General features: G+C 45.2%; 1 protein-coding gene across 1 annotated transcript in view; it reads right to left on the bottom strand.

Moving 5' to 3' along the window:
• Positions 1-8,139: 8,139 nt before the first annotated feature.
• LOC121578873 (single-minded homolog 2-like) overlaps positions 8,140-26,297 on the bottom strand; it is a 34,381-nt gene continuing 16,223 nt past the window's right edge. Inside the window, exons 6-12 of the mRNA XM_041893196.1 lie at positions 22,362-22,447; positions 20,481-20,680; positions 20,259-20,365; positions 19,746-19,893; positions 11,149-11,314; positions 10,328-10,763; positions 8,140-9,826 (exon numbers count right to left, since the gene is read on the bottom strand). Of these exons, the coding sequence (XP_041749130.1) occupies positions 9,036-9,826; positions 10,328-10,763; positions 11,149-11,314; positions 19,746-19,893; positions 20,259-20,365; positions 20,481-20,680; positions 22,362-22,447 (1,934 nt within the window). The 3' untranslated portion in view covers positions 8,140-9,035. The remainder of the gene's footprint in view (positions 9,827-10,327; positions 10,764-11,148; positions 11,315-19,745; positions 19,894-20,258; positions 20,366-20,480; positions 20,681-22,361; positions 22,448-26,297) is intronic.

Below are 26,297 nucleotides of genomic sequence, written 5' to 3'. Positions count from 1 at the left end.
CATTTGCCAGTGGATGGTTAAACTGAACCAAGCTGTACCGGTTGCACCTTTGCAGCCTATTCCTGCTTTTGACTAACCTTTCAGCAGAGTTCTGATGGACTGTGTTGGTCCTTTGACCAAAGCCAAGAGTGGTAACCAGTTTCTATTAACCATAATGTGTGCTGCCACTCGTTTCCCTGAGGCCCGTCCACTGAGGAAAATCACGGTTCACAGTATTGTTAAGGCCCTGGTAAAATTATATTCAACGTTTGGACTTCCGCAGGTAGTGCAGTCGGACCAAGGTTCGAATTTCATGTCAAAGGTCTTCCAGCAAGTGCTACAACAGTTGGGTGTAACCCATTGCCCCTTTAGTGCCTACCACCCAGAGTCTCAAGGTGCTCTTGAGAGATTTCATCAGACTTTGAAGTCTATGTTGAGAGCTTACTGCTTTGAGTTTGAGAAAGACTGGGATGAATGGATCCCTCTTGTGCTGTTTGCAGCGTGGGAGGTTGTTCAGGAATATCTCGGTTGTAGTCCGAATGAACTCGCGTTTGGACATCATGTCAGAGGTCCTTTGAGTTTGCTGAGAGAGGTTGTTGCAGGGCAATACCTTAAAAACAAAAACAAATCTGTTGGAGCACGTTAGCGCATTTCGATACAGATTGCACCGCGCCTGTGAGTTTGCCAGTGAGAATCTGGAGAGGGTGCAAATGAAAATGAAAGTTTGGTACAATCGGAAGGCCCGAAACCGCACTTTTGATGTGGGTCACCAAGTCCTGGTTTTGTTGCCCGTTCTGGGGTCACCGTTGCAGGCTCGTTTTTCAGGCCCTTTCCCCATAGTAAAAAAAAGAGGCTAATCTGGATTACATCATTGCCATACCGGAGCGCAGGAGAAAAACCCGGCTGTGTCATGTCAACATGTTGAAACCATACTTCACCCGCTGCGATTGGGCGGCGAAGTTGGTGGAAAACAGTAGTGATGTTCTGCCTGTGACCACTGTTGTCACTGTTGACTATAGTCTTCCTCAAGAGTACGAGGAAAGCCCAATACACCCTGTGCCGTTTGGTCAGTTGAGTAACTTTTGTTTGGGCTCATTCCAAGGGGATGAAAGTTACAGAAGCGAATGTGAGTTTTTAAAAACTAGTGAGTTTTATGCAACTACAGAAAAAAATGAGAAAAAAAGAAGAAAAGATTGTAAAACACACACCAAAAAAATAAGAATATATGTATATATACAGTACCAGTCAAAAGTTTGGACACACCTACTCATTCAAGGGTTTTTCTTTATTTCTACTATTTTCTATATTGTAGAATAATAGTGAAGACATCAAAACTATGAAATAACACATATGGAATCATGTAGTAACCAAAAAATTATTAAACAAATCAAAATATATTTTATATTTGAGATTCTTCAAATAGCCACCCTTTGCCTTGATGACAGCTTTGCACACTCATTGCATTCTCTCAACCAGCTTCATGAGGTAGTCACCTGGAATGCATTTCAATTAACAGGTGTGCCTTCTTAAAAGTTCATTTGTGGAATTTATTTCCTTTGTAATGCGTTTGAGCCAATCAGTTGTGTTGTGACAAGATAGGGGGTGTAGCCCTATTTGGTAAAAGACCAAGTCCATATTATGGCAAGAACAGCTCAAATAAGCAAAGAGAAACGACAGTCCATCATTACTTTAAGACAAGAAGGTCAGTCAATACGGAACATTTCAAGAACTCTGAACGTTTCTTCAAGTGCAGTCGCAACAACCATCAAGCGCTATGATGAAACTGGCTCTCATGAGGACCGCCACAGGAATGGAAGACCCAGAGTTACCTCTGCTGCAGAGGATAAGTTCATTAGAGTTACCAGCCTCAGAAATTGCAGCCCAAATAAATGCTTCACATTCAAGTAACAGACACATTTCAACATCAACTGTTCAGAGGGGACTGTGTGAATCAGGCCTTCATGGTCGAATTGCTGCAAAGAAACCACTACTAAAGGACACCAGTAAGAAGAAGAGACCTGCTTGGAACAAGAAACATGAGCAATGGACATTTGACCGGTGGACATTTGTCCTTTGGTCTGGAGTCCATGTCTTTGTGAGACGCGGTGTGGGTGAACGGATGATCTCTTCATGTGTAGTTCCCACCGTAAAGCATGGAGGAGGAGGTGTATGGTGTGGCAGTGCTTTGCTGGTGACACGGTCTGTGATTTATTTAGAATTCAAGGCACACTTAACCAGCATGGCTACCACAGCATTCTGCAGAGATACGCCATCCCATCTGGTTTGGGCTTAGTGGGACTATCATTTGTTTTTCAACAGGACAATGACCCAACACACCTCCAGGCTGTGTAAGGGCTATTTGACCAAGAAGGAGAGTGATGGAGGGCTGCATCAGATGACCTGGTCTCCACAATCCCCCGACCTCAACCCAATTGAGATGGTTTGGGATGAGTCGGACCGCAGAGTGAAGGAAAAGCAGCCAACAAGTGCTCAGCATATTTGGGGACTCCTTCAAGACTGTTGGAAAAGCATTCCAGGTGAAGCTGGTTGAGAGAATGCCAAGAGTGTGCAAAGCTGTCATCAAGGCAAAGGGTGGCTATTTGAAGAATCTCAAATATAAAATATATTTTGATTTGTTTAACACTTGTTTGGTTACTACATGATTCCATATGTGTTATTTCATAGTTTTGATGTCTTCACTATTATTCTACAATGTAGAAAATAGTAAAAATAAAGAAAAACCCTGGAATGAGAAGTTGTGTCCAAATATATATATTATATATATATATATATATATATATATATATATATATATATATATACAGTGCTATGAAAAAGTATTTACCCCCTTTCTAATTTTCTCTACTTTTGCATATTTGTGATACTGAATGTTATCCAATCTTCAACCAAAACCTAATATTAGATAAAGGGAACATAAGTGAACAAATAACACAACAATTACATATTTATTTTCATTTATTTCATAAACAAAGTTATGCAACACCCAATTCCCCTGTGTGAATAAGTAATTGCCCCCTTACACTCAATAACTGGTTGTGCCACCTTTAGCTGCAATGACTCCAACCAAATGCTTCCTGTAGTTGTTGATCAGTCTCTCACGTCGCTGTGGAGGAATTTTGGCCCACTCTTCCATGCAGAACTGCTTTAACTCAGTAACGTGTGGGTTTTCAAGCATGAACTGCTCGTTTCAAGTCCTGCCACAACATCTCAATTGGGATTAGGTCTGGACTTTGACTAAGCCATTCCAAAACTTCAAATTTGTTGCTTTTTAGCAATTTTCATGTAGACTTGATTGTGTGTTTTGGATCATTGTCTTGCTGCATGACCCAGCTGCGCTTCAGCTTCAGCTCACAGACGGATGGTCTGACATTCTCCTGTAGAAATCTCTGATACAGAGCAGAATTCATGGTTCCTTCTATTAAGGCAAGTCGTCCAGGTCCTGAGGCAGCAAAGCATCCCCAAACCATCACACCACGACCACCATGCTTGACCTTTGGTATGATGTTCTTACTGTGGAATGCAGTGTTTGGTTTTCGCCAGGCATTACTGGAACCATGTCGTCCAATTTTAAGTGGGAGAACTTGCACAATTGGTGGCTGACTAAATACTTTTTTCCCCCACTGTATGTATATATACACTGCTCAAAAAAATAAAGGGAACACTTAAACAACACATCCTAGATCTGAATGAATGAAATAATCTTATTAAATACTTTTTTTTTTTACATAGTTGAATGTGCTGACAACAAAATCATACAAAAATGATCAATGGAAATCAAATGCATCAACCCATGGAGGTCTGGATTTGGAGTCACCCTCAAAATTAAAGTGGAAAACCACACTACAGGCTGATCCAACTTTTATGTAATGTCCTTAAAACAAGTCAAAATGAGGCTCAGTAGTGTGTGTGGCCTCCACGTGCCTGTATGACCTCCCTACAACGCCTGGGCATGCTCCTGATGAGGTGGCGGATGGTCTCCTGAGGGATCTCCTCCCAGACCTGGACTAAACTCCTGGACAGTCTGTGGTGCAACGTGGCGTTGGTGGATGGAGCGAGACATGATGTCCCAGATGTGATAAATTGGATTCAGGTCTGGGGAACGGGCAGGCCAGTCCATAGCATCAATGCCTTCCTCTTGCAGGAACTGCTGACACACTCCAGCCACATGAGGTCTAGCATTGTCTTGCATTAGGAGGAACCCAGGGCCAACCGCACCAGCATATGGTCTCACAAGGGGTCTGAGGATCTCATCTCGGTACCTAATGGCAGTCAGGCTACCTCTGGCGAGCACATGGAGGGCTGTGCGGCCCCCAAAGAAATGCCACCCCACACCATGACTGACCCACCGCCAAACCGGTCATGCTGGAGGATGTTGCAGGCAGCAGAACGTTCTCCACGGCGTCTCCAGACTCTGTCACGTCTGTCACATGTGCTCAGTGTGAACCTGCTTTCATCTGTGAAGAGCACAGGGCGCCAGTGGCGAATTTGCCAATCTTGGTGTTCTCTGGCAAATGCCAAACTTCCTGCACGGTGTTGGGCTGTAAGCACAACCACCACCTGTGGACGTCGGGCCCTCATACCACCCTCATGGAGTCTGTTTCTGACCGTTTGAGCAGACACATGCACATTTGTGGCCTGCTGGAGGTCATTTTGCAGGGCTCTGGCAGTGCTCCTCCTGCTCCTCCTTGCACAAAGGCGGAGGTAGCGGTCCTGCTGCTGGGTTGTTGCCCTCCTACGGCCTCCTCCACGTCTCCTGATGTACTGGCCTGTCTCCTGGTAGCGCCTCCATGCTCTGGACACTACGCTGACAGACACAGCAAACCTTCTTGCCACAGCTCGCATTGATGTGCCATCCTGGATGAGCTGCACTACCTGAGCCACTTGTGTGGGTTGTAGACTCCATCTCATGCTACCACTAGAGTGAAAGCACCGCCAGCATTCAAAAGTGACCAAAACATCAGCCAGGAAGCATAGGAACTGAGAAGTGGTCTGTGGTCACCACCTGCAGAACCACTTCTTTATTGGGGGTGTCTTGCTAATTGCCTATAATTTCCACCTGTTGTCTATTCCATTTGCACAACAGCATGTGAAATGTATTGTCAACCAGTGTTGCTTCCTAAGTGGACAGTTTGATTTCACAGAAGTGTGATTGACTTGGAGTTACATTGTGTTGTTTAAGTGTTCCCTTTATTTTTTTGAGCAGTATATATATATATATTTTTTTTTAATAAATAAGAGGTGGCTGTTTTGTCTTATATTTAATTACTGACAACCAGTAGACACCATGTTTATATTGGAGAAGGCGACGCATAAGTAGCGACGCATTTAAGTTGATTATGTTGTGCAATAGAAGTTGTTTTCTGTTGGTGGTGAGCAAACTTTTGAGGTTGGACTTTAGCACATATAACTCGCTAGCACGTAGGGCGCACAGATTGGCGTCACCTCGTTAGTCAGTATGTACTGTATTACACTTGTGCTGGTTGCCATCTCGTTAGTGGGAAGGTTTTTGGTTTGCTTCCTGCCTTTAAGTTTGGTGTGGGTTTTTCTTTTGTTTGCCTCTTCTTGGGCAAACTTAGTGGGCGCTCATGGTGGGTGTTTTTTAGGTTCCAGTTGTTGTTGCATGTCAACTTTCAGTGGACGCCTCCATGAGTGTCTTTCAGAACCCCTCCTAAAACCCCACCTGTTTCATTTTGGTTGTTGGTCAGTGACTATTTGTTAGTTCCGCCTTCTGTTTGAGCGACTCTATTTGTTTTTTTCTTGCTGGGGAATGTAACACGATTAATTGAGGTTGTTCTGAGGGCAAAAGGGGGTGCAACTCAATATTAGGAAGGTGTTCCTAATGTTTTGTACACTCAGTGTACATAACACTAATATGAGAAAAATATCGTTTTTTTTAATGTAAGTGCCTAATATTATTTCAGTTTTTTAGAGCTTCCTCTGATGTGTGTTTGGCTGTCATCGGACTGTGTAGATGTGGACCTCTGGCTGTGTGACTGGGGCTTGTCCAAATAGCTCCCTGACTATGTGTCCTAAGTAATGTTCCCTCTAAGCTGTGCGCAGTAGCCCGAGACTGCCTCGCAGCTCCCCCAGGACTGCCATGCAGAAGAAATATCAGCCCACAGAGAAGCACAAGATGGAACTTCACTCAACTTTCTAGCGCAGTGGTCACCAACCGGTTGATCACGATCAACTTGTCGATCTCCAAGGCATTCCTAGTTGATCGCCAAATTGTTTTGTAAAAAACCCAACGCTAAAGCCTTGTGTTACAATTTTTTCTTATTCGTCTTGGGCTGTTGACGGTAGGTGAACCCGATTCAGCTGCCCTGCATGCCGGGTTGGCGAACTGTTGCCATTTTGAACCATTTCATGTGTCTGAAGGTACAAACTCTGCCCTACCGGCGGGCCCGGAGAGCAAATCAAGTATACTATAGGCCTACTGTTGGCCAATCGGGTGGCTCAGTTTAGCATGCCTGCAGTAAAGTAGCAGGCATAAGAAAGCTACAGCAAAGTGGATACTGTGAGATTTCAAAATGTTTAAAATGACTAGAGAGACTGTCAACAAATACAGCAAAGAGCTGCTGTTTTTATGAGTGAGTTCATGTTTAAATTCTTACTCAGGACTGTCAACACTTTGTATTTAAAACTTTTATAAGCCATATAAAATGCGCATTCTTCCAATTTCAACTCAGCGCTACAACGAGCACTGCAGCAGTAATGAATGAGTAGGAAAGTGTATCTATAGGCTTGCGTTGTTTTTATTAGTGGCTTGGTTCTTTTATGATATCGAGGAATATTTCACTTTCTCTGTTCAAAGGAGTAACAACATGAATTTGTGCATGAGGCAGAAATAATGCGACTCGAGTTTCACCATCATCTGGAAGACTGTGTCCCTTTTTGGTCAGTGTCAGTGGAGGAAAGGGAGAGCGGAGGGATGTTGAGAGGCGGACCCTCAGTCTGCTGCTCTCTCCCTCCACTGAGACTGACCATCAGATGCAGGCTCCATCATCCCAGTAAAAATAAAATAAAAGAATGTAAATGTATGCTCACTCAGCTTTGCCTCACAAGTAATACAAATAACCGATCTATTACCGGTGTGATCATATAGCCTACCTCAAATTTTCTAAAATGGCGCAAACAACAATGCATTGGCAGGGCAATTCAAGCAAAGCCAATATCCGGTGATAATGTATTGGGCCTATAGCTTACTGCTACAGTACTGTTTTTAATTAGTTAATGTTGCATAGGCTTAAGGTTTTTAAGTTATGTTTAAAAAAAATCTGAGCGATAGATCTCGGCTTTCAGTTTGACTCAAAGTGATCTTGACTCAGAAAAGGTTGGTGACCACTGTTCTAGAGTTTTCCCTGTTAACACTATCAACGTTTCCCTTTACTGTGGCAATTTTGATCGAATCAACACGATATTAGAATGTAGGCCTACATTGAACACCACACATTGGCTGCTACTGTAGGCTGAATGATAGAACAGCTATTTCCATGTTAAAATGTTATGAGATGCATTTTCTCTGTTGTTTTTGATGGTAGGCCACTCTGGTAGGCCTACATTATGATCAAATAGCCACAGTAGCCTAGTTGGCCACTTTTCAAACTGTAACTTTAAGCGGGTACAGCCTCAGTGTTCACAGTAAACGCGCGCTGGAAGTTGCACAGAATTTTCAGAAAGTTTGAGCTCAGCAGACCTGAAATTTGCTCAGTGCCGAAAAACATTTGAGGGAACATTGGTCCTAAGGGAAATGTGGAGGGGTGTATGGATACAGAAGATCATGGTGGATGGACAGTTCCTTGCAGTCACTGGGAGAACACACTCCCACATACACAGACATTTGGAGGGCCCATGTGACCAGATTGATGGGATTCAGGCAGGAGAACATAAAGGTGTATTTCAAGATGACATCATAGAAGAAAGTAAGGTTATCTGTAACTATTATATAAAAGTGTTCGTTATTCTGACATTTTACATGTGCTTGATATCACAGCAATGTCCAGACCTCTTCAATAACCAGATGATATCCACTATGCATTCTGAAAAATAAAGAAGAGCTGAAAATAGCAACGGACAACGACTGTCTGGCAGGACATTTCATTTGAATTGTTTATTCAGAATGAAAGCAAACTACCGTGTTTTATTTCGTTTCATTTTCCCCAATGCAGTTGACATTTTTCTCATTATACATGTTAGATCCTGGTTTTCTTCATAAATAAGCAAGCTGCTATGTGTTGCACAATAATAAATATACACATTGCGTTTCCGATCTCTGCCATTGGTAGAATTGACCAAATTAATTAATGTTAACTTCAAAAGAGGGTGAACAATATTTACCCTCATTCATGTTTGTGTCCACGTTGAAATACTTTTGCGTCTGTCAGTTTTCCATTCAATATACAAGGTAGAGAGGCAGCATTTATTATTTTGTGTTGGCATATTTTGTCCTTTTTATGTCGCTGTCACAAAAAAAGAACTGCATTGGAAAACGTTTGCACTTAAACTAGCTTGCAAATTAGGTTGAAATCATGCTACATTCAATCAAAATGTAGCTTTTTTTTGACCATTCTATAGTATCTTCTTGTTCTGGTCAGTTATGATTGGTGCCTCTGAGTTACAACATTAGAGGGGTGTATTCTTCACAGGCAATTTGTACCTCAAATTATGTATTGTATCATGGCTCAAAGGTCCTTGACATTTTATCAAAATAAATGGCTTTGAACTAGAATGTGACAATGCATTTATACTATTGGCTAAACAGTATGCAAAAATATAATATATTCAAGAAACCTGAAATTACTGGCTGCTCCTTAGAGGAGTCTGACATTGGTCTGCGTAGAAAACATCTGAAGAACAGAAATGGAGAGCCATGTGGCGGTCTTAACCAGACAGGGTCCCCAGAAAGTGACTCGACTTATGTCTGACATAGTTACATAGTCACTGATACAGCTTCTGGTCATTGTTTGTGTTTCTGACCAAAAAGGCTGAAGTCTCAGGGTGTCTGTCCATCCTTGTCCTTCGACCCCCGGGCTGTGTCACCTCTCGTTGGTGATGATGACGGACGTGCCGATGTAATGAGGGATCTCCCTGTGGATCTCAGGGGAGGAGCTGGAGGCGGGGCTTTGGCTCTTGTAGTCGTAAGAACCAATTTCGGCACCGCGGTAACCGTAGCTGTCCGTCAAGTGGCCGAGGGCAGCATATGGCGGGGCCTGGAAGGAGCTGTGTTTGGCCAAGACGTGGTGGAGGTTCAAAGACACGTACGGCGCCTGGGCCGGCAGGCCTACCCCGACTCCCATCCCAACTCCAACCCCCATCCCCATCCACATCCTCCTCTCCTCCTCCCCCGCCTCAGGCTCCAGCAGCTTGGGGCTCCCCCGCTCCCCATTGCTGTCTGTGTTCTCCAGGGGGCCGGTGGCACTGTGGCTGTAGGGGGATTCCATCATACACAGCCTCCTGCGCTGCTCCAGGACAACCTGCATGGGGAAGGGTTGGCCCAGGCCATGGAAGGACCGGGACTGCTCGCAGCTCACCTTCCCCAGCACAGAGCTACTCAACATGGGACAGGACAACGGCTTCTCCCCTCCTACGCAACCACCACCCTCAGAGGCCTTGTGGAGGTAGTCTCGACTGAACGGCAGCTTGCTGTCCTCTTTAGTAGCCTGTGACAGGGAATGCAGGCGGTCCTCTGTGGTCTTGTTCTGGCCAAGCGTGTGATGCTCATAGGGCTCTTCCTTAAACCTGCTGTTAGGGCGCGGGTTTGAGCAGCTGGAGAAGCCGTCATGGAGGGACTCGCTGGGGGGGTACCTCCTGCTCGTCGTGGGGCCTGCTGTGGAGAAATTAAACGCTACGGTGAGATTCAGACTAAAATGCTATGGTGAAACTGTGCTAAAACGCTATCTTGAGAATGATTAGGGTTTAACAGTGACATCAGAGGAGCAGGGAAGTAAGCGATGCAGCAGACACTGCCTTTGCCCAATGCTACAGTCAGCAATGATTTTTCATGTTTTTTCATGAACGTTTCTGACCTGAGAACAAAGAGTGAAAAGGCTTAAAAGAGAGCACTTTAAAGTGACAGTTCACCTTTTTGAAGTTTTAATTTATATTCAACTTCCCTAGGGTGTTGTTGTTTCCTCCAAGCTGTTTCTAAATTCGTTAGATGGTTATTTAGCAACATCCAGAATGTCTGGGCTAGCATTATTTTGAAAATGTAGCAATGCTACTGGAAATGGATTGTATCAGTTAGCAGTGCATTCAAAAGCATGCAAAAAGAGCTCTGCGTTCCTCAGCGCTGATTTGGAAGCCCCATGCTTTTGAGCCAGAGCCATACCTGAATATGCAGCTGCGGTGGCTGTGGTGATGGCACACGATGCAGCGAACGGCCTCAGGGTGTGACCGGGGCTAGTACCATGGTGAGTTTTGGCGTTGGCACAGCTCCAACGCCCCTCTCCCCCTCGACCCTGCAGGGAGCTGAGCAGCTGCCGGGCAGCCAGGCCAGGGGAAGATGGGGAGGGAGAGGCGGAGGAAGAACCCTGGGTGTGTCGCAACCTCCTCTGGGAGTCCATGTGGGGTAGGTGTCCATAGGGGTAGGGGAAGGAGAGGCCATAGGGGGCGCTGCTACTACACAGGACCTCTCCAGCCTCTGGGCCTCCAGAGGGGCCTGAGATCTGCCCCTGGCAGGGAGTCAGGGGGTAGGGGGGGCTCTCCTTCCAGCTCCCTCCCTGGGGGGAGCAGTCTAGCTTGTCTGGGTGGTAGGTGCTGTTGGGCTGGAGGTGGAGGCAATAGACAACAGGTTATGGTGGTGTTATACTTTTATATCATAGACAGGCAATGAAGACAGTGTTGTGTACAGCTCATTTGTCGAGCTTTGACGAAGAATCAAGTCCTACTTGTTATATTTTTGGGATAACAATGAAGGGGATATTTCATAAATTCTCAAAAGGAAAGTTACTGATTGTAAATACAACGCAAACAGTCGTTGCGTTGGGGAGTTTGCAGTGTCTCCTCTTTTTCCAAGCTGGCAAAAGCTATTCATCCTGATATCTTAGTACGTGTGAATGTACAGGTACAGTATGTAGGCTACTGTATGTGTACTACACTGCATATGAACTGTATTAGTGATCTAGTGTGAGGAACAGTAGTCTTTAGTACCTGAGGGTAGGGGGCTGTTTTGAGTTTGCTCTTGATCTTGACTGCTTTGGTTTTGAGTTGTTTGCGGGGGTCCTGAGAGGAGGCCAGGCCACTCTTAAAGGCTAAGCTGGGTTTGGCCGCTCGACTCTGCTCCTGAGACAGCTGCATGTCTTTATACTCCACGTCCCTGTGGAGAGACATATACATACAGCACAGAACAGCTTGGATTAGCATCGCGCACACACACACACACACACACACACACACACACACACACGGACACACGGACACACACACACACACACACACACGGACACGAATGATCTGTTTGGTGGTTTGTTGTAACCGAGTATTGGTGCTAAACCGTGTTATTGGAGGCTGGCATGCTAGTTGGCTATTGCGTCATAGGATTCGGTGCCCTGGACGGTTTTCACGGAAGAATACTGTACCAAGTTAGCTAGCTGAATAAACTAAGTTAGAGTCTATTCCTAGAAAACATTAAACCGATGTAGTTTATAACAATTATAATTTCTAAAGTGGAAGTTGAGAGAGTTATATTTGAGTATTTCAGTGAAACGTAAATGAGGGAGGCCCCGCTCTCTCGCTTTCCCAGATGTTTAGTTAATTTCATTCCGATCTCCTTTGCATTATTGTAGCCTTTTTCTGTAGCCTGTCAACTTTGTGTCTGTCTATCCCTGTTCTCTCCTCTCTGCACAGGCCATACAAACGCTTCACACCGCGTGGCTGCTGCCACTCTAATCTGGTGGTCCCTGCGCGCACGACCCACGTGGAGTTCCAGGTCTCTGGCAGCCTCTGGAACTGCCGTTCTGCGGCCAACAAGGCAGAGTTCATCTTAGCCTATGCTACCCTCCAGTCCCTCGACTTCTTGGCGCTGACGGAAACATGGATTACCACAGAAAACACTACTACTCCTACTGCTCTTTCCTCGTCTGACCATGTGTTCTCGCATACCCCGAGAGCATTTTTGTTTTTAATTTTTCTATTTCACCTTTATTTAACCAGGTAAGCCAGTTGAGAACAAGTTCTCATTTACAACTGCGACCTGGCAAAGATAAAGCAAAGCAGTGCGATAAAAACAACAACACAGAGTTACATATGGGGTAAAACAAAACATAAAGTCAAAAATACAACAGAAAATATATATACAGTGTGTGCAAATGTAGCAAGTTATGGAGGTAAGGCAATAAACAGGCTATAGTGCAAAATAATTACAATTAGTATTAACACTGGAATGATAGATGTGCAAGAGATGATGTGCAAATAGAGATACTGGGGTGCAAATGAGCAAAATAAATAACAATATGGGAATGAGGTAGTTGGGTGGGCTAATTTCAGATGGGCTGTGTACAGGTGCAGTGATCGGTAAGGTGCTCTGACAACTGATGCTTAAAGTTAGTGAGGGAGATAAGAGTCTCCAGCTTCAGAGATTTTGCAATTCGTTCCAGTCATTGGCAGCAGAGAACTGGAAGGAATGGCGGCCAAAGGAGGTGTTGGCTTTGATGACCAGTGAGATATACCTGCTGGAGCGCATACTACGGGTGGGTGTTGCTACGGTGACCAATGAGCTAAGATAAGGCGGGGATTTGCCTAGCAGTGATTTTTAGATGGCCTGGAGCCAGTGGGTTTGGCGACGAATATGTAGTGAGGACCAGCCAACAAGAGCGTACAGGTCACAGTGGTGGGTAGTATATGGGGCTTTGGTGACAAAACGGATGGCACTGTGATAGACTACATCCAATTTGCTGAGTAGAGTGTTGGAGGCTATTTTGTAAATGACATTGCCGAAGTCAAGGATCGGTAGGATAGTCCGTTTTACGAGGGCATGTTTGGCAGCATGAGTGAAGGAGGCTTTGTTGCGAAATAGGAAGCCGATTCTAGATTTAACTTTGGATTGGAGATTCTTAATGTGAGTCTGGAAGGAGAGTTTACATTCTAACCAGACACCTAGGTATTTGTAGTTGTCCACATACTCTAGGTCAGACCCGTGGAGAGTAGTGACTCTAGTCGGGTGGGCGGGTGCCAGTAGCGTTCGATTGAAGAGCATGCATTTAGTTTTACGAGTGTTTAAGAGCAGTTGGAGGCTACCGAAGGAGTGTTGTATGGCATTGAAGCTCGTTTGGAGGTTTGTTAACACAGTGTCCAAAATTGTGTCGTCTGCGTAGAGGTGGATCTGAGAGTCACCAGCAGCAAGAGCGACATCATTGATATACACAGAGAAAAGAGTCGGCCCAAGAATTGAACCCTGTGGCACCCCCATAGAGACTGCCATAGGTCCAGACAACAGGCCCTCCGATTTGACACATTGAACTCTATCTGAGAAGTAGTTGGTGAACCAGGCAAGGCAGTCATTTGAGAAACCAAGGCTATTTAGTCTGCCAATAAGAATGCGGTGGTTGACAGAGTCAAAAGCCTTGGCCAGGTCGATGAAGACGGCTGCACAGTACTGTCTATTATCAATCGCGGTTATAATATCGTTTAGGACCTTGAGCGTGGCTGAGGTGCACCCATGACCAGCTCGGAAACCGGATTGCATAGTGGAGAAGGTACGGTGGGATTCGCAATGGTCGGTGATCTGTTTGTTAACTTGGCTTTCAAAAACTTTCGAAAGGCAGGGCAGGATGGATATAGGTCTGTAACAGTTCTAGATCTAGAATGTCACCCCCTTTGAAGAGGGGGATGACTGCGGCAGCTTTCCAATCTCTGGGGATCTCAGACGTTACGAAAGAGAGGTTGAAACAGGCTAGTAATAGGGGTTGCGACAATTTCGGCGGCTAGTTTTAGAAAGAAAGGGTCCAGAATGTCCAGATGATTTGTAGGGGTCCAGATTTTGCAGCTCTTTCAGAACATCAGCTGTCTGAATTTGTGTGAAGGAGAATCGGGGGGGGGTGCATGGGCAAGTTGCAGCGGAGGGTGCAGAGCTGGTGGCCAGGGTAGTGGTATCCAGGTGGAAAGCATGGCCAGCCATAGCAAAATGCTTGTTGAAATTCTTGATTATTGTAGCTTTATCGGTGGTGATAGTGTTTCCTAGCCTCAGTGCAGTGGGCAGCTGGGAGGAGGTGCTCTTATTCTCCATGGACTTTACAGTGTCCCAAAACTTTTTGGAGTTAGTGCTACAGGATGCACATTTCTGTTTGAAAAAGTTAGCCTTTGCTTTCCTAACTGCTTGTGTATATTGGTTCCTGACTGATGCTAATGCAGTACGCCACAGGATGTTTTTGTGCTGGTCAGGACAGTCAAGTCTGAGGAGAACCAGGGGCTATATCTGTTCTTAGTTCTGTATTTTTTGAATGGGGCATGTTTATTTAAGATTGAGAGGAAATTACTTTTAAAAGAACTACCAGGCATCCTCTACTGACGGAATGAGATCTATATCCATCCAGGATACCTGGGCCAGGTCAATTAGGAAGGCCTGCTCACTAAAGTGTTTTAGGGAGCGTTTGACAGTGATGAGGGGTGGTCGTTTGACCGCGGACCCGTTACGGACGCAGGCAATAAGGCAGTGATCGCTGAGATCCTGGTTGAAGACAGCGGAGGTGTATTTAGAGGGTAAGTTAGTCAGGATGATATTTTTGAGGGTACCCATGTTTACGGATTTAGGGTTGTACCTGGTAGGTTCGTTGATCATTTGTGTGAGATTGAGGGCATCTAGTTTGGATTGTAGGATGGCCGGGGTGTTAAGCATATCCCAATTTAGGTCACCAAGCAGTATGAACTCTGAGGATAAATGGGGGGCAATCAATTCACATATGGTATCCAGGGCACAGCTGGGGGCTGAGGGGGGTCTGTAGCAAGCGGCAACAGTGAGAGACTTATTTCTGGAAAGGTGGATTTTTAGAAGTAGAAGCTCAAACTGTTTGGGCACAAACCTGGATAGTATGATAGAGCTCTGCAGGCTATCTCTACAGTAGATTGCAACTCCACCCCCTTTGGCAGTTCTATCTAAATGGAAAATGTTGTAGTTGGGGATGGAAATTTCAGAATTTTTGGTGGCCTTCTTAAGCCTGGATTCAGACACTGCTAGAACATCAGGGTTGGCGGAGTGTGCTAACGCAGTGAATAACTCAAACTTAGGAAGTAGACTTCTGATGTTAACGTGCAGAAAACCAAGGCTTTTACGGTTACAGAAGTCAACAAATGATAGCTCCTGGGGAGTAGGAGTGATACTGGGGGCTGCAGGGCCTGGGTTAGCCTCTACATCACCAGAGGAACAGAGGAGGACTAGAATAAGGATACGGCTAAAGGCTTTAAGAACTGGTCTTCTAGTGCATTGGGTACAGAGAATAAAGGGGGCAGATTTCCAGGCGTTGTAGAAAAGATTCAGGGCATTATGTACAGACAAGGATATGGAAGGATATGAGTACAGTGGAGGTAAACCTAAGCGTTGGGTAACAATGAAAGAGATAGCATCACTGGAGGCACCGATTGAGCCGGTCTCGGCGTATATGGGGGGTGGAACAAAGGAGCTCTCTGAGGCTGGTTGAGTGGGACTGGGGGCTCTACAGTGAAATAGTACAATAAGAACTAACCCAAACAGCAATAGGCTAGGCATATTGACATGGGAGAGAGGCATAACGCAATCACAGGTGTTATTAGAGAGAGCTAAGACAACAACTGGTAATGGCGATAAAGTTTGGGCTGAGGCTAAACAGAATAAACAGGACAGGGTACCGTGTAAAGGAACAGTCCAGAAGGCATCAGCTGTGCAGCTGAGTGATCATAAGGTCCAATGAACAGCAATATGTGAGTCAAAGAGCAGTTCAAATTGGTGCTTCAGCACAGCGAGCAGGAAGCACAGTTGTAGTTTGCGTGTGCTAGTGGGCCGGAGCTAGCAGATGGATCTTCGTGGTCGTCGCAACAGGAACCCTGTTGAAACCACAGACGATTACGTCGGCAGACCAGTCGTGATGGATCGGCAGGGCTCCGTGTCGACTCTACGAGGTCCCGTCCGGTTGACAGAGAGGTAGGTAGCCGGGAGATGTGCTTGACTCAAGGCTAGCTCAATGCTGATTAGCCAACAACAACGTTCATATGGTTGCAGCTAGCTAGTTGCGATTATCCAGTGTTTCAGTGATACCGGCAGAAAATCCGATAGGTTCTGGGTCGAAAACTCGCTGTGCAGACAGTGCAGACTGGCCGATAATAGTCCAGACTAGAGCTGGCTGGTAGGTAGTGCAGGCCACGGACAATGGAGAAAAAGCCGCTAACGGTGGCTAATAGCAAGTAGCTAGTTAGCTGGTTAGCTGGCTACTCCCGTCCGGTAGACAGAGAGGTAGATAGCCGGGGTTAGCTCAAGGCTTAAGGCTAACTAGTGCTATGGGGGCAGTGGTGATTAGCCTACAGCAACATCTATTCGACATCCATTCGGTTGCGGCTAGCTAGATCCGGTGTTAAGGTCCAGTGATTCAGTTATTCCGGCAGAAAATCCGATGTTCTGGTTGAAAACCGCTAACGGTGACTAATAGCAAGTAGCTAGTTAGCTAGTTAGCTGGCTGACTAGTTTCAACTGGAGATTCTAGATAAAGGTGAGTAAATAATAGAATCCGTTCCACATTGAGTGAGGCGGGTTGCTGGAAAGTATATTTAGTAGAAGGATGAAAAGTGTGATAGGGAAATATATACGTAAAATACACACAAAAAAATACAAAAAACAGGCTATTTACATGGACACACAAGAGAACACGACCGCACTGCTACGCTATCTTGGACTGCCAGCATCTGGTCAGCGTGGCGGTGGCACAGGAATCCTCATCTCTCCCAAGTGGACATACTCTCTTTTTCCCCTGACCCATCTGTCTATCTCCTCATTTGAAATCCATGCTGTCACAGTCACTAGCCCATTCAAGCTTAACATCCTTGTCATTTATCGCCCTCCAGGTTCCCTTGGAGAGTTCATCAATGAGCTTGACGCCTTGATAAGTTCCTTTCCTGAGGATGGCTCACCCCTCACAGTTCTGGGTGACTTTAACCTCCCTACGTCTGCCTTTGACTCATTTCTCTCTGCCTCCTTCTTTCCACTCCTTTCCTCTTTTGACCTCACCCTCTCACCGTCCCCCACTACTCACAAGGCAGGCAATACGCTTGACCTCATCTTTACTAGATGCTGTTCTTCTACTAATCTCACTGCAACTCCCCTCCAAGTCTCCGACCACTACTTTGTATCCTTTTCTCTCTCGCTCTCCTCCAACACTACTCACTCTGCCCCTACTCAGATGGTAATGTGCCGTCGCAACCTTCACTCTCTCTCTCCCGCTACTCTCTCCTCTTCCATCCTATCATCTCTTCCCTCTGCTAAATCCTTCTCCCTCCGATCTCCTGATTCTGCCTCCTCAACCCTCCTCTCCTCCCTTTCTGCATCTTTTGACTCTCTATGTCCCCTATCCTCCCGGCCGGCTCGGTGGCTTGACGACTCATTGCGAGCTCACAGAAGAGGGCTCCGGGCAGCCGAGCGGAAATGGAGGAAAACTAGACTCCCTGCGGACCTGTCATCTTTTCACTCCCTCCTCTCTACATTATCTTCCTCTGTTTCCGCTGCTAAAGCCACTTTCTACCACATCCGATCCTCATGTATTAAGTCAAATGACACCGCTGGTCCTGCTCACACTGCCCTACCCTATGCTTTGACTTCTTTCTCCCCTCTCTCTCCAGATGAAATCTTGCGACTTGTGACGGCCGGCCGCCCAACAACCTGCCCGTTTAACACTATCCCCTCCTCTCTTCTCCAGACCATTTCCAGAGACCTTCTCCCTTACCTCACCTCGCTCATCAACTCATCCTTGACCGCTGGCCATGTCCCTTCCGTCTTCAAGAGAGCGAGAGTTGCACCCCTCCTCAAAAAACCTACACTCGATCCCTCCGATGTCAACAACTACAGACCAGTATCCCTTCTTTCTTTTCTCTCCAAAACTCTTGAGTGTGCCGTCTCTAGCCAACTCTCCTGCTATCTCTCACAGAATGACCTTCTTGATCCAAACCAGTCAGGTTTCAAGACTGGTCATTCAACTGAGACTGCTCTTCTCTGTGTCACGGAGGCTCTCCGCACTGCTAAAGCTAACTCTCTCTTCTCTGCTCTTATCCTTCTAGACCTATTCGCTGCCTTTGATACTGTGAACCATCAGATCCTCCTCTCCACCCTCTCCGAGTTGGGCATCTCCGGCGCTGCTCACTCTTGGATTGCATCCTACCTGACAGGTCGCTCCTACCAGGTGGCGTGGCGAGAATCTGTCTCCGCACCACGTGCTCTCACCACTGGTGTCCCCCAGGGCTCAGTTCTAGGCCCTCTCCTATTCTCTCTATACACCAAGTCACTTGGCTCTGTCATATCCTCACATGGTCTCTCCTATCATTGCTACGCAGAAGACACACAATTAATTTTCTCCTTTCCCCCTTCTGATAACCAGGTGGCGAATCGCATCTCTGCATGTCTGGCAGACATATCAGTGTGGATGTCGGATCACCACCTCAAGCTGAACCTCGGCAAGACGGAGCTGCTCTTCCTCCCGGGGAAGGACTGCCCGCTCCATGATCTCGCCATCACGGTTGACAACTCCATTGTGTCCTCCTCCCAGAGTGCAAATAACCTTGGCGTGACCCTGGACAACACCCTGTCGTTCTCCGCTAACATCAAAGCGGTGACTCGATCCTGCAGGTTCTTGCTCTACAACATTCGCAGAGTACGACCCTACCTTACACAGAAAGCGGCACAGGTCCTAATCCAGGCACTTGTCATCTCCCGTCTGGATTACTGCAACTCACTGTTGGCTGGGCTCCCTGCCTGTGCCATTAAACCCCTACAACTTATCCAGAACGCTGCATCCCGTCTGGTGTTCAACCTTCCCAAGTTCTCTCATGTCACCCCGCTCCTCCGCACACTCCACTGGCTTCCAGTTGAGGCTTGCATCTACTACAAGACCATGGTGCTTGCCTAGGGAGCTGTACGACACCTCCTTACCTTCAGGCTCTGATCAGACCCTATACCCAAACGAGGGCACTACGTTCATCCACCTCTGGCCTGCTAGCTCCCCTACCTCTACGGAAGCACAGTTCCCGCTCAGCCCAGTCAAAGCTATTTGCTGCTCTGGAACCCCAATGGTGGAACAAGCTCCCCCAAGACGCCAGGACAGCGGAGTCACTGACCACCTTCCGGAGACACTTGAAACCCTACCTCTTTAAGGAATACCTGGAATAGTATAAAGTAATCCTTCTTCCCCCACCCCCCATAAAAAAAAAGTTAAAAAAAAAAAAAAAGGTGGTTGTCCCACTGGCTATCATAAGTTGAATGCACCAATTTGTAAGTCGCTCTGGATAAGAGCGTCTGCTAAATGATGTAAATGTAAATGTAAAATATCCTCTACACGTCAGTCCTGCATTACGCTTGGCCAACACATACTTCATCCTCAGGAAAGAAGAGCGCTCCATTTCGTACTCTGTTACACACACAGACACACAGACAAACCGGGGGCACCACCTTACAAATTAGCCTGTGTTTCAAACCCAGACTTTTTGCCACAAAATGTCTAAGACTATTAAATGGAAATGTTTTAGGGAGAGATTCACCTGTCACAGCCCCACTCAGGTCAAAGGGGAAAGTGTTGACTCACGTGAGAACGTAGTTGACGCTGACGATGCAGTGGGGTCTGGAGGAGCGGCTGTTGTGGACGATGGTGGCGTAGCTCTGCACCCACACCCAGCCCCCGTGCTTGGACAACATACGGTAGTACTTAGTGGTGACCTGCCCTTTCACCAACACTGCAGGAGAGAGAGGGGGAGAGAGAGAGGAGGGAGGGGGAGAGAGAGAAATATGGGGGTGAGAGAGAGATCAAATCACAGACTGGACTGTGCCTGAATAAAATATTGAAAGACAGAAAGAGAAGTGCTCATAGCTATAGAATACAAACAGAATGCTTGGGAGAGAGTGCCAGCAAAAGACTGAGTTCCTTTGACAGGCTTGACTCATGAATACTGTAGCATTTTTATTCTCCTCTTGAACCTGCATGCATATTCTGTGGGAAACTCCACAGCTGCCACTTATAGAAATCCTAACCCTCTCAAGGAGAGTGTGGGTTGTTTAGTAATAAGTGTCTCAATGTAACCACAGAGGGGGACTGACTCACAGAGGTGGTGAGCGAAGCGTAGATGGAATACATCACAGCCGTGCACGTGGTGGTACAGCGTTTTCTCGATCAGGTCCTGGGGTTCGTATCCCGTCAACTCAGCCACCCTTGAACCCAGAGGTCAGGGGTCAAAAGTAAAACATGATGTTCAAATCCTTTGCTGTGTTTGTCTTTTATTTTGTATTCTCAGTTTTTTTCCTCCTCCCTCCTTTCCTTCCATACCTGGAGTCCAGGAAGATGAGCTTGAGGTCCAGGCTGGCCCTGAACATGAACATGTTGCTATGGAGCTTGATCTCTGTGATACCACTGAGAGGCAGGGAGTGACCAACCGCCACCAGGCCCACGATCTGATAACACGTGTCATACAGCGCCATGTCCATCACGTACTGACGGATCTTCAAATAGCCACTGCAGTGGATCACCTGGGAAGCAGAGAGATGAGAGGGGCTTTACACAGTGATATGGAGATAGATACATGCATGTACATAGATATAGCTAGACAGAGAGGCTTTACACCTTGCCTTAACATGTGTCCTAAATGTGGTTTTGTGTCCAAATTTAGGTAGATCTGAGAGATAGATAGATTGAGAAACAACATTGTTGGTAATGCAGAATTCTTCTCTCACTCACTCTGCAAAAGCAGGTTCAACCTTCAGGCTGCACCCCACTAAGTGCCCCTCTCCACCCCCTCTCCACCACCGCTCCCCTCCTCTCCCTTGAACAGCTACGTGCCTAGAAGCTAAAAGGTACTATTTCTCTTCATCACTTCCTGTTTACCTATGCCCATGCGGGCCTCGCCCTGGCCATTCTATAGCACTCGCCCAGTTCACACTGATTATTTATTCTACTACTTAACATAAACGTCTTGTTTAATGCCAATGTAAATTTACAGCAGATCTCCATTGCAATCTGCTAGGTGATTTATATTATATAGGGAGAGGGAAGAAGGAGGGAGTCAAGAATACAGCTGTTGCATCTAGAGATGAGGATGGTGGAGGAACGACTGTGGAGTGTTTTAGGAGAGACGTGGTTGTCGTAGGAGATTTGAGTGAGTCAAGTGGAAATGCTGCAGCTGCTGAGTCTCAGACAAACAATATGCAGTTACAAATAACCTGTTAACACTGTGATAACACTATAATAATGTTATAGACTCAATAGAACAAAACAAACAAATCTAGAAATATAATAAATCTTTGTTTTGATATAATAATAATCTCTACAAAATTGATGCATTTCAACTGTAGGTGTTTAATTTGAATTAAGGAACACCTGGGATAGGATAAAGTAATCCTTCTAACCCCCCCTTACCCCACCCCACCCCCCCAAAAATAATAATTGTAAAGTGGTTATCCCACTGGCTATAAGGTGAATGCACCAATTTGTAAGTCGCTCTGGATAAGAGCGTCTGCTAAATGACATAAATGTAAATGTAATTATCTACTTTCTATCTTATATTGTTATTCATGAAAGGTTTACTACTTCCAGAGACACAGATTATCATGGTATACAGTAACGAAGAAATGTGATTTCAAATATTGCATTTCATTATAGTAGTACGCAGGGGCGCAACTTTCATAGGGGACGGGGGGAGAAAAAATAAGAAACCTGCACACTGCTCTTGCTAGTATCACTGCTCTTTTATACGCTTTACGTATCAGCCTCAAGGCCTTCGTCAGAGCTTTTAACAGGGGGGACATGTCCCCCCCACATTCTGAAATTGCATTTTTCGTCCCCCCCAGTTTCATCTATGGAATGTGATACAAAACGAGGCAACAGTGTGCTTTAGGACCATGCGGACACCTCCTAGCGGTCGGATATGCTGTTTGGAGTGTTTATCCGACTGGATCAAAAAAATATATAAAAATATATATATTATGTCCCCCCCACTTCTAAAACCAAAGTTGCACCCCTGGTAGTATGGCAGGTAGCCTAGTGGTTAAGAGCGTTGAGCCAGTAACCAAAAGGTTTCTGGTTTGAATCCCCGAGCCGACTAGGTAAAAAAATATGTCGATGTGCCCTTGAGCAAGGCACTTAACCCTAATCGCTCCTGTAAGTCGCTCTGGATAAGAGCGTCTGCTAAATGACTAAAATGTAAACATGTACCTTATATCCTCCACACGTCAGTCCTGCATTACGCTTGGCCAACACACACTTCATCCTCAGGAAAAAAGAGCGCTCCATTTCGTACTCTGTTACACACACAGACAGAGAGGAGAGTGACCATAAGCACAGACACAATAAAAACACTTCACAACCACAGTCACACACACACCCTGGTTAAATAAAGCAGTGGATGTGGTTAGCACAAGTGTGTGTCTGCCCTTACAAAAAAAAACATTAAAAGATCACGTGAAAAAACGTGGTTTTCGGACATGTGTGAATTTCACGACTCAGACACGTGTTTTGTTTCACATACATTTTTCACGTGAATACATCTGTTGAAAAATGTCACGTGGGAAAAAAAGACACGTGAATCAGACACATGGTTTTTTGGACGCGTGTATGGTTTCACATGGATTTTTCACGACTCAGACACATGTGGTTTCCCAACATTTCATGTGATATTATAAAATTCACGTGTGCTTTTGTAACTGGTGGGATTAGATCCCGGGCCTCCCACGAGGGAAGCTGAAGTCTTGACCATTCGACCAAGAGGGACAACACTTATTTTGAAGTCGCAGGTGGGGCTACCTCATCAACCATACCCGACTCATATCCGCTACACTTTCACGTGCATTTTCGCATTTGAATGCAAAATAGGGATGTCAAACGATTACAAATTTGCTGGATTTGCTGTGATTAATTGCGAATTCCTAATTTGCTCAAATTGAGTTGTAATTTAAGATTACTTTATACAGTGCATTGCAAAAGTATTCATCCCCCTTGGCGTTTTTCCTATTTTGTTGCATTACAACCTGTCATTTAAATGCATTTTTATTTGGATTTCATGTAATGGACATACACAAAATAGTCAAAATTGGTGAAGTGAAACGAAAAAAATAATTTGTTTCAAAAAATTATAAAAAAATTATAACGGAAAAGTGGTGCGTGCATATGTATTCACCCCCTTTGCTATGAAGCCCCTAAATAAGATCTGGTGCAACCTATTACCTTCAGAAGTCACATAATTAGTTAAATAAAGTCCACCTGTGTGCAATCTAAGTGTCACATGATCTCAGTATATATACACCTGTTCTGAAAGGCCCCAGAGTCTGCAACACCACTAAGCAAGGGGCACCACCAAGCAAGCGGCACCATGAAGACCAAGGAGCTCTCCAAACAGGTCAGGGACAAAGTTGTGGAGAAGCACAGATCAGGGTTGGGTTATAAAAAAATATCAGAATCTTTGAACATCCCACGGAGCACCATTAAATCCATTATTAAAAAATAGAAAGAATATGTCACCACAACAAACCTGCCAAGAGATGGCCGCCCACCAAAACTCACGGACCAGGCAAGGAGGGCATTAATCAGAGAGGCAACAAAGAGACCAAAGATAACCCTGAAGGATCTGCAAAGCTCCACAGCGGAGATTGGAATATCTGTCCATAGGACCACTTTAAGCCGTACACTCCACAGAGCTGGGCTTTACAGAAGAGTGGCCAGAAAAAAGCCATTGCTTAAAGAAAAAAATAAGCAAACACGTTTGGTGTTCGCCAAAAGGCATGCGGGAGACTCCCCAAACATATGGAAGAAGGTACTCTGGTCAGATGCAACTAAAATTGAGCTTTTTGGCCATCAAGGAAAACGCTATGTCTGGCGCAAAACCCAACACCTCTCATCACCCCGAGAACACCATCCCCACAGTGAAGCATGGTGGTGGCAACATCATGCTGTGGGGATGTTTTTCATCGGCAGAGACTGGAAAACTGGTCAGAATTGAAGGAAAGATGGATGGCGCTAAATACAGGGAAATTCTTGAGGGAAACCTGTTTCAGTCTTCCAGAGATTTGAGACTGGGACGGAGATTCACCTTCCAGCAGGACATTGACTCTAAGCATACTGCTAAAGCAACACTTGAGTGGTTTAAGGGGAAACATTTAAATGTCTTGGAATGGCCTAGTCAAAGCCCAGACTTCAATCCAATTGAGAATCTGTGGTATGACTTAAAGATTGCTGTACACCAGCGGAACCCATCCAACTTGAAGGAGCTGGAGCAGTTTTGCCTTGAAGAATGGGCAAAACTCCCAGTGGCTAGATGTGCCAAGCTTATAGAGACATACCCCAAGAAACTTACAGCTGTAATTGCTGCAAAAGGTGGCTCTACAAAGTATTGACTTTGGGGGGGTGAATAGTTATGCACGCTCAAGTTTTCTGTTTTTTTGTCTTATATCTTGTTTGTTTCACAATAAAAAATATTTTGCATCTTCAAAGTGGTAGGCATGTTGTGTAAATCAAATTATACAAACCCCCCAAAAATCAATTTTAATTCCAGGTTGTAAGGCAACAAAATAGGAAAAATGCCAAGGGGGGTGAATTCTTTCGCAAGCCACTGTACAAAAAGCATTACATGAATATTTACATTTTGATTTTGTCCAAAGTAACAGTTAGCTAAATCTGGTAAATTGATAAACACACTTTCTTTAACCTCAAAGTCAACTTTTGACATCACATTGTTTATTTTTAGCTTTATAGATTATGTATTTTAGATTTTGAGCGCTTTCAGACATTGCGATAAAACTAAATTGTCCAGTAAAATGACAAAGGTAACTTGAGTTAAGATTAACTCTGACAGCGCAAATTTCAACATAAGGAGACATTGAGCGCTAGCTTCTCTGTTCCTTTGACTGGGCTTCTTCCAACAGTCACTGACCAACAAACGAAGAAGAGAGGCTTGCGCCTGCATCAGTAACACTCCGAATAGATGGCTCAGAAATATTTATTTTTTACACACTTGAATTATTATTCTCAGGTAGGCTGTTTCCTTTTTCCAGAATGGCATTACAGATTTTTCAATTCCATATGTGGAAACATTGCTATTGCAATATGTTTCACATGTGAGGAGAATAACACTATTTCACCAACACCATGTGGAGTTTTCTTACATGTGAAACTGCAAATTAGATTTTCACGTGAACTTGCAATTCCACGTTTTTAACATGTGAAACCGCACATTTCACATCTGCAACTGCAATTCACGTGAGGTGAAAACATGTTTTTTCTTCTCACATGTGAAAAGGTGGTGTTTTTTCAAATTCTACAATAATTATATTTTGTTTGTTTTTACTCCTGAACTTCCTCCGATAATTTTCATGATGTCCATCTGGTTTGCTTCTACAGTGAGGGAAAAAAGTATTTGATCCCCTGCTGATTTTGTACGTTTGCCCACTGACAAAGACATGATCAGTCTATAATTGTAATGGCAGGTTTATTTGAACAGTGAGAGACAGAATAACAACAAAAAAATTCAGAAAAACGCATGTCAAAAATGTTATAAATTGATTTTGCATTTTAATGAGGGAAATAAGTATTTGACCCCTCTGCAAAACATGCCTTAGTACTTGGTGGCAAAACCCTTGTTGGCAATCACAGAGGTCAGACGTTTCTTGTAGTTGGCCACCAGGTTTGCACACATCTCAGGAGGGATTTTGTTCCACTCCTCTTTGTAGATCTTCTCCAAGTCATTAAGGTTTCGAGGCTGATGTTTGGCAACTCGAACCTTCAGCTCCCTCCACAGATTTTCTATGGGATTAAGGTCTGGAGACTGGCTAGGCCACTCTAGGACCTTAATGTGCTTCCTCTTGAGCCACTCCTTTGTTGCCTTGGCCGTGTGTTTTGGGTCATTGTCATGCTGGAATACCCATCCACAACCCATTTTCAATGCCCTGGCTGAGGGAAGGAGGTTCTCACCCAAGATTTGATGGTACATGGCCCCGTCCATCGTCCCTTTGATGCGGTGAAGTTGTCCTGTCCCCTTAGCAGAAAAACACCCCCAAAGCATAATGTTTCCACCTCCATGTTTGACGGTGGGGATGGTGTTCTTGGGGTCATAGGCAGCATTCCTCCTCCTCCAAACACGGCGAGTTGAGTTGATACCAA

The sequence above is a fragment of the Coregonus clupeaformis genome, chromosome 13, assembly GCF_020615455.1.
Source record: "Coregonus clupeaformis isolate EN_2021a chromosome 13, ASM2061545v1, whole genome shotgun sequence".
Taxonomy (NCBI): Eukaryota; Metazoa; Chordata; class Actinopteri; order Salmoniformes; family Salmonidae; genus Coregonus; species Coregonus clupeaformis.
This window is presented reverse-complemented; position numbering and strand designations above follow the sequence as displayed.